The sequence below is a fragment of the Saccopteryx bilineata genome, chromosome 7 (assembly GCF_036850765.1).
Source record: "Saccopteryx bilineata isolate mSacBil1 chromosome 7, mSacBil1_pri_phased_curated, whole genome shotgun sequence".
Classification (NCBI taxonomy): Eukaryota; Metazoa; Chordata; class Mammalia; order Chiroptera; family Emballonuridae; genus Saccopteryx; species Saccopteryx bilineata.
The window spans coordinates 36,914,802-36,924,352 of record NC_089496.1 but is presented as its reverse complement, the minus strand read 5'-3'; the positions used below and the strand labels follow the sequence as shown (position 1 = coordinate 36,924,352).

Sequence of the window (9,551 nt, the reverse complement as noted above, 5' to 3'; positions counted from 1 at the left end):
GGAGAAGACTTCCAGAGGAATCCTCGCCCTGTAGGTAGCTGGACCACGTCTCCGGGTCCGTGCCGCGTGAGGGAAGGGGCAAGCTGACAGGAGCCCTTTGAGTGAAAGCAGGGATCGGAAACAGGATTGGGATTTTGACCTGACAAAAGACTCAGTATTGGTTTTTCTAAAATGTTCAGAAGTACGATGCTAATTTGCTATGTTTATATTAGGTTGTTGAGAAAAACATCTAATGATTGTAAAGGGTTAGAATAAAAACATTGTTTTTCTCAGGAATGTTTCTTCAGACCATCTTAATTGCAGAATTCATGGTGAAGAATTCACGGTGTTTAGCAGTTATGAATTCAACACCAAAGGCTTAATATTCTATTTATATGTTAGAAAGTGTAGGTGGTAGATAATATTTTCTAATCTAAGGACAGAATAAAACAAACATGGGTTAGGGTTAAATTGCCCATTTCAGACTCATTTTAAATCTATGAAGTTACTGGAAGTGTGTTTTTTAGTTTTCATATAAAGCCAGTATATCCAGGGGCAGAACTCTGTAATATTTAAGGATATGTTAACTCAGCAATTCATAAATTTCTTAGACTGCCTTTATCAGTTATATTATAATAATATAAATGCTAATGTCCTTTATATGAACAAGAAAGAATTTGCATGAAAACATATTAATACTTGTTTTATTATATATTATATACAATTTTGTTTGATAATAGTAAGGATGTTATAAATCATATTTTAAACAAATATATGTATGGCATATGTAAAGCAATGACATCGTGAAGAAAAAAGAAAGCCATGAAAATATTTACCTAAAATTTAGTAATACTGAAAAACACTGTGCACAGTAATGATTAAAAGCATCCCAGTATGTCAGAACACTGGTACATTTTCAGGTACTGTGAGAACAACCTGGTCTAGGCCAAGTTCAGATGACACACCCCCAGGTCCTGAGAAGTGCTCACCGTCGGAAACCAATCCCTGAGCACAGCGGTTCACAAAGCTTGCTGGCTGTGTTCTGGCGCTTAGCAAAGCAGACACAGGTGTGTTCGGTCTAATGGAATTTTATTCCTGGCTTTAGTTATTTTATAGAGATAAAAATATATAATCTTGCCTTAAAACTTTTAATTTTGTAAGTGTATCATTGATTGTCATCAGAGTCACAAGATAAAAAGCCTATTATCATTAGACAATTCATCCAGTGACATGTGCGAAAGGCTAACAAAAATGGTTCAGAGGAACTCTTAATGAAAGGTTTAAATGCAAAAATGGATTATTAATCTAGACCACTGGTCTAAATCTTTAGTGATACCTTATGCTGGAAACAAAGTATGAAATGTTTTTGACCAATTGGTTGTTTTCAACACAGTGATTCTACAACTTTGAAATCTTTACTGAAAATGCATAGAACTGCTGTTCATATTGTCTGAAGCCACTTTTATGTACATTATCTTACTTAAAGAAAAAATGTACTCTAATACTACATCTCAGTTTGGGATTCCATCATGTTTTTATATGCGAAAAATGTCTTAGGCCCTTCAGATGTCACAGTTAAATGAAAGAATGACAGATGGTGGCACTTCTTTTAAATCACCCGAGGACAGTAGTTAGTGGGGTGATTAATTTGCCTTACTGATAATAAAGGTCGTTGTCTCATACAAACAACCTAATGTTTGAAATTAATAAACAGCAGGGTGGTATTTTTCCCTAATACCAACTTCAAAACAATTGTATTGACTATTATTTCAGACTGATAAAATGTGTAAAATGAAAATTATTTATATGCATATAAAATATGGAATATTTTTAAATGAAAAATTCTATATTTTACAAATAATTTTTGTTCATTGTAAAGCATATGATGCCCCATTCATTACACTCATAACAGAACTTTGCACCAAATGTTGCTATATTTTAACATTCCTCAAATATGAGAAAAACAAATAGTTTCCACTGTACTAAAAAGTGAAATTTATAAAGTCAACATTATTGTAAAAGATTACAAATCTAAAAAATTGATACATATTGAAATGGGTGCTCTGCTCGAATTTAATGACTGACCCAGAGACAAAGCTCCTTCTCTTCATTGCAAAGTAATAAACGTTGCCTCTAACAGATATTTCACTCTGGGACATGCAACTACCATCCTGGAGATCTTAGTAAAGATAAGCTATGATATCTTTCTTCTGAAAACACTGTTGAAATTTTAGTGCTACTGTGTTAATATTTATAATTAAGAAGTAATTTAAGTTACTTTACTTTCAAATGTTTTGAACGTAAGGCACATAGCAACATTTAAAGTCTGAGAGCAACTAGATTATATAATAAGTATCTTTTCAATCATTATTTGCTCTTTATCTGAAGAAGGTAGGTGAGTAGTGCAGTTAAAACATGCTTGGATTAATAAAAATGGTTGAATTTAAGAAATTCAAATATTTGTGTAGAATGTTATTAATTTAAAAAAGAAAAATGTATTTGATATAAAATATACATCCTACAGTGTTATAGGTAGAAAAAACTGTGAGGCACTTACATTAACAACGAAAAAGATAGTATTGAGATTATCTTTCTATAAGAAACACCAAACCATTTAACATCTGAGAATAATGCAGAACCTAAAAACAGGAGGAATAGTTTAGTTTGGTGACTTCGTACTTGAAGAATTAAGGATCCAGAGGTTGAAGACTCTAAGCATTTCTTTATTCTGAAGAAAATTTCCTTACGTAAAGTTCCCCTGAATAAATCTTGTCCAGTCTGTGGTGCTCACAGTGCAAAATGTAGATGCTATCTCACCCGGCTGTGGCAGTGCAATTTCTGTCGGAATGACTGTAGTATGTGTCACCCTCATGTTTCTCAAAGAGGGGCTGAAAACATGAACGGGTGGTTTGGTATGATATTAACAGCGGAAACAATATGCATCCGTGCCTCCAGGTGAACGTGCTGATGTCCAACACTGACAGTTTTAGTAATTGTAATCTTTTACAAACTCCTTTAAACCAAAATCCAGGTTAAAAACAAAAAACTGGGCTTGAAATTACAGGAATCGACTGGATGTCAAATCAGGAAAAGGTCTGGATTCTGATGGATGATGAAGGGACTGCAGATGAGTGGGAGTCTGAGTGTTATTTATAGTATTTGATTCCGCTGGGTAGATTTCATTTAAAACTCCATTCTGAAACTGAAAACAAAAAAAAACACAGCAACACCATTTATTAGAATGGATCTTTAAAGCATCTTCAACCATTAAAGATATGTTAAAAGGTATTTTTAAAATCCTCACCCTACATGTTAAATTTGAAATTTATTGCCGCTAAATTTTAAATTATTCAATGAAGACATACTGAGCACATATATATATTAGTGGCATTTATAAGGTTTCTCCAACAGATGGTACAGGTGAGTAACAGAACTTCAGAGTCAACATTCCACATATCAGGAGAGTATTCAATCAGTGAGTTGCCTTCAGTTCGGATAGGAATTGGTGAGCCAAAGAGCACCTGTGAATCACGGTTATGCAGGCTGGGGCAAGAGCAGCTTTACATTCGTGAGCACGCAAAACAGTTTATTTCTGTATCATTTTCCACACGAACTGTAAGCCTACTTTTGCCTGACCCTGTGTATTCTCTGTAATAAGTCTGCTTTGACCCAATTTCCTCTCAAATTCTGAGGACCAGGAAATTTACTATATTTGGGATTACTACCTTGGAACTGCAGGTGAATTAAGACTTTTCAAAAAAGGCTAGCTCTGATTTGCTAGAGGTTTCCTACTACTCCTAATATATTATTCTATGGGTATGACTTCCTAAACTAATTTCTTACTTATACTATGTTTTTAATAAGTACCACTGTAACTGCTATCCTAATTACAGAATCAAGTTATTAAAATAAAATTAGTCTGGTTTCTATAATTGCTACTGGGTTTCACTGGAGGGTTTTAGAGATGATAGAGCCTTTACAGTATACAGGGAGAGCTGTGGAAACATTTCTAACAGATTAAAATCATACCCTTAATTCCTTCAATCCTTCAAATAAAATATACCTTTCTAAATCCTGTGTACATTAGGCTTCAGTTATCAAAAATGTTAACTTCAAGGATCCTCCAAAAACATATATAGTAAAAACCACATATAATCTAGACCAGCGGTTCTCAACCTTTCTAATGCCGTGACCCCGCAATACAGTTCCTCATGTTGCGGTGACCCCAAACCAAAAAATAATCTTGGTGGCTACTTCATAACTGTAATTTTGCTACAGTTATGATTCGGAATGTAAATACCTGATATGCATTATGTATTTTCCGATGGCTTTAGGCGACCCCACCGGGGTCGCGACCCACAGGTTGAGAACCGCTGGTCTGGACCTTCAATGAATGGCAACTCTGTCAAATGGAAGGTAATATTATTTTCCCAGAGAATGCTGGGTCTTGAATTACTCTCATCAGTCATAATGAACACCAGCAATTCTCTTTAAATACAGTGTCTAGAGCAGTGGTTTTCAACCACCAGTCCACACACTAGTTCATACATCAGGGTGATTAGTGGTTTCGCAGACCAGCGCTGTTCTAAAAGAAACATATGAGCCGTGTATATAATTTTAATATATTTTACTTAATATATTTAATATATTTCACTTCACCATAAAATCAGTAAAATTATATTTTGGTTTTTTTTTTTTTAAATTGGGTCTCTACAACTGGTGTACATTTTACACTTACAGCACATCTCATCTGGGACTAGCCGCACAGAGTGGCGGAGAGAGAGCTGGCTGTACAATTCTTACTATTCATAAAGAAGTAAACCAAAATAGTGAGGGAATCACTGTAAAGAACTTGTTAGCTAATGCAAGCCCTGCTCAAAATGTAACACTACATAAGTTCTATCTACCCATGCTCAACTTCAAAGCCATGTTGTGAAAGAGACGGTAACTGAATATTAAATTTTAATACAATCATAACATCAGGAATGAGAATAAGAAAAACACCTCACTGCCCTTTCTGCCATTTTCTATTAGGAAGCTCAAATACAATCAGACTAAATCAAATTTATGAAAGAACAGGGGTAAAGATTCAAATAATACTGAAATCACTTAATACACAGGACCTAGGAGACCAATGAACTTAATTTTCATCAGGATTTCTTTAAAACAAACCATTTGCTAATGGAAAAGCATAAATGCAAACATGGCATATTCCTGGGTGGCCAAAGAGAGCAGATATGATCATGTTAGCTTTTTTTTTTTTTTGTATTTTTCTGAAGCTGGAAACAGGGAGAAACAGTCAGACAGACTCCCGCATGCGCCCGACCGGGATCCACCCGGCACGCCCACCAGGGGGCGATGCTCTGCCGTGACCAGAGCCACTCTAGCGCCTGGGGCAGAGGCCAAGGAGCCATCCCCAGCGCCCGGGCCATCTTTGCTCCAATGGAGCCTTGGCTGCGGGAGGGGAAGAGAGAGACAGAGAGGAAGGGGGGGGGTGGAGAAGCAAATGGGCGCTTCTCCTATGTGCCCTGGCCGGGAATCGAACCCGGGACTCCTGCACGCCAGGCCGATGCTCTACCACTGAGCTAACCGGCCAGGGCCCAAGTTACCCTTTTTTAAGAATGTCAGAAAAAACATTTCACCTTAAAGGACAAAAGGAGGGCGTGGCAGATAAGACAGAGGGATTTCTAGAAAAGACAATGCAAAGGCATACAAAGAAAGCACACCCACATTGCTTTTAACCCCATTTCAACTACATATTAAAACACTAATAAATAGGAGTGTAGTGGTTACGGGGGTGGGGGACATAAAGAAGGACAAATATAAGGTGACGGAGAATGATTTAACTTTGGGTGATGGATATACAATTAATTGACTTTCCAAATAATGTGGAGATGTTGTGTCCAAAATCTATGTATTCTAGTTGACCAGTGTCAGCTGTTCAATTCAATTGTCTATATAAAAATTAAATAATGATAAAAAATTTGAGAACATTCTCTTTAAAAGTTCAAACATATTAAGTTTGAATTTTTAAAAGGCATGTAATTTTAAAAGAGTCAAGAAAGATATAAACCGAAATCTCTAGTCTAAACAATACGCGTTTAATTTTAACCTGGTAACTCTAAGGACCTTGATCCATGTCACTTTAGCCCTTGATTTCTTTGTCCTTTACAATTCAGGCAAATATGACTTATTTGTGTTCGTAACAGACTGGAGCATTACTGGCTTATAAAAGTTAGTTGTCACAGGCATAATTAGACATGCTCTCTAATATGAACACCAAAGATGACATTACATCAGTCATGGCTGACAGGGTTTACTGAGTTTGATAAAATGCTCACCTTGGTTAAAAATGCCTGTGGCCCCGGCATTGTGGGATTGTACTGCATCTGAGCCGCATAGCTCTGCAGGGGTTCCGGCTGACACGGGAACATGGACACAGCCCCGGCATAAAACATCTGCGGGCTTACTAGGCTCGACTGTGGGTATAGTCCATGCTTTGGGTTTTCAGGAACTTGTAAACAGGTGACAAAATCTTCTAAATTAGAAGCAGTAGTAGGGTATGGGGATGGTTCAAAATTGCCCATGGGGAAGTCTAACTGTGTCTCCTTGGGCTGTTCCGGTAACACAGACTGATGACAGGGAATGAAGTTCTGTGTGTAAGGCATCCTGTCAATCGTGGATTTGTAGGGAAACTCTTGATTGGTCCCAGGGAAGTCTGAAAAGACACTATGCTGCTGTAGGTCTTGCCGAGGATAACTAAAAGGCACGGACCGGCTAGGGTTCCAATTGGCAAACGTGCTGTTGACTTGCATGTGCTTCAGTTTCTGGCACAACTGCTGCTGCTCCACGGCTACGGGCTTCCTAGGGGGCGGCTGCGGCTCCTGGACCACACAGCCTGAGCTCAGTGCCGCCGACGGTCGCTGCTGGTAGCCCAGGCCCACCAACGGGGACTTATTTAAAGAATCTTGGACGAATGTCAGGATTTCATCTGTTAAGTCAACATCTCTGAAGTCATCCTCGCCAGAAAGGTCAGTTCTGAAAAATTCCTCATTCTGCTGCATGTGTTTAATATCTTCAAAATCAATGCCCAGGTGCTGCATAATGTTGTACAGGTCACTATTTTTATTCTCCGGGAAGAGCCCCACGTGACCTTCCGAGAGTGTTGGGTTCACTTCCTGAGACGGACCAATCTGCTCATGTTTCAGGGTATCATTCCCCATTGGTCCAGCACTGTCTTGCCAGTTACTGCATTCATCCACAGGTTTGTTAAAATAATTTCTTTCTGAAGGTGCACTAGTTGAAGCAGGACAGAGATAAATGGACTCATCTTGTTGCATAAGGGCATTCCAGAGGGAACTGGCGTGGGAAGAATCCTGACTTAGAGCTGATTTGATAGCAGACTCTCTCCCACAAGCACCATTTTTAGTCTGTTCGGGTAAGGAATCCATCATGGAGGGGACGAGGTTGCTGATCTCGTACAACACAGCTTCTCCGGTGGTAAACATAAAAGGCAAGTTCATATTCCGTTTTCTTAGGTGCTCTGTTCCTTCTTCATCGCTAAAATCACAACAGCAAGCAAAATACATTGTCATCGACATCACGGAACACAAACTTTATTTTGACAAATATTTCTGATAATGGATGCCACAAAATTGTTTTTTAGAAAAATTTAAATGATTTCAAATTTGTCCAAATCCAGTAGAGTCATTAATTCCATGTTCAGGTTATGCCCTTACCTGCCATTCTGGGAAAAAAAAAAATTCTATGTGGAATAGAGATCCAAATATAAAAATAGACTGTTAATAATTTAAGAATCTGAGTGGACTCTTCTTTTATTTATGTCTAAATAAAATGCAAAACCCATAGCTATTAAGCAAAAGATTGGCATATTTCATAATATGAAAATTATACACGGTGGGGTAAAAGTAGTTTTACAGTTGTTCATATGGAAATACAATCATAATATAGGAATAAACTGTTTCATATACAACTGTAAACTTACTTTTTGTATATGTATATGTACACACACCATATAAAACAGCATTGCCAAACATAATATCTTGGAATAAAGTAAAAAAAATATATGACCCATGCAAGGAAAATATAACCCATTACTGAGATAAATACAAAGGTTATTAATTACATAGCCATGTACATACACATATACATTCACCATGTTCACGGACTGAAATATTAACTATTAAAGATGTTAATGCTCCCAAAATGAACTGCAGTTTTAGTGTAATCCCATTAGATTTTCTTGTGGAAATTAACAACTGATTTCTAAAATGTATGTATGTGAAAATAAAAAGGAGGTCAGGAACAGTCAAGGCAATCTTGATGGAGAACAACAAAAATTTCTAGGCAAACAAAATAGAGGGCATACAGTCAGATATCAAGACTTACTATAGAGTAAAACAATGCGCTGTTAGTGCAAAAACAGACACCTAGACCAATGGAACATAGAGTCTAGAAAGAGAACCAGACACATGATCTGATCAAAACACAGTGCACGGGAGAAAATACGGCTTTTTCAATAAATGTTACTGGTCAATTGGATTTACATACCCAATTTTTTAAAGTTGGTAAAATAGTAGACAAGCTTCCATTTTCATCTAAAAAATGTACCCTAACCCATTAAAACACTCACCATGGATAATTCCCCCTGCCAAAATTTCCTACAACCAAAAATACAAAAAAATTTATGGCACTGTAAGTTATGGCTAAAGGTACTGCTTCATATTATAAGGCTTTAATAGATAGAAGGGGGACAAAAATAATCTTGACCCTTACCTCAAGCCACACACATATCAAAATCAATTCTCTAGAGGAAATTTATAATGCAAATAGTTGACAAAATATTCATTTTCAGAATATATAAGAAAGTATCACTGTTTGCTCAGAAGACATGTGCTAAGCAAAGCATTTTTATTGGTATATTTTTAAAGATGACATTAGCATGTCATCTTTCCTGCATGTACCCAAGAAAAACCCTGAAGTTTTGATTATTTTCCTCTTACAGTTGTTAATTCTATCTTCTCCGAGTAAATTCTCTTTGAACTTAAAAGTAAGTTTTCAAGTACGAGCATCTTAAAGCAAAGTGTTATTAAAATAAAAAAATAAATAAAAGCAAACACTCTAAGCCTCTGTGCTTACGTTAGAGGTCTCTGCGTTGCAATGATGTAATCTGGTCTTCCATTTTTATAAACCAAGCGTGCGTTAGACTGGACCCAGGTCCACCGGTTGTCTTTGGTAAGAAGCCTGAACACTACCATGCCACTCTCTCCGGTCTTAATCACTAAGATAATAATAATAAAAAAAAATTGTTGAACCCAAAAGGAATGTATTAAAGAAAAATCTCTGAAACCAAGTCCCCCTAACATAGTTCATTTATCACCAAAGATGATAAATATCTAATAGTACATTAAAATGCATGGAAATAGTTTTTTTGGAATTATTTTTTCTATTTCAGACTAAACTTATTCATTGCAAATTTAAAGAGAAGATTAAGTAACAGACAAGTACAGTAACACATGAAATTATTGAGAATATAGTTTTTTGGGGGGAAA

At 36.7% G+C, this 9,551-nt stretch overlaps 1 protein-coding gene across 1 annotated transcript in view; it reads right to left on the bottom strand.

Annotated features, from left to right (window-relative positions):
- Positions 1-669: 669 nt before the first annotated feature.
- AHR (aryl hydrocarbon receptor) overlaps positions 670-9,551 on the bottom strand; it is a 43,638-nt gene continuing 34,756 nt past the window's right edge. Inside the window, exons 9-11 of the mRNA XM_066238680.1 lie at positions 9,139-9,280; positions 6,321-7,539; positions 670-3,181 (exon numbers count right to left, since the gene is read on the bottom strand). Coding sequence (XP_066094777.1) covers positions 3,038-3,181; positions 6,321-7,539; positions 9,139-9,280 — 1,505 coding nt within the window. The 3' untranslated portion in view covers positions 670-3,037. The remainder of the gene's footprint in view (positions 3,182-6,320; positions 7,540-9,138; positions 9,281-9,551) is intronic.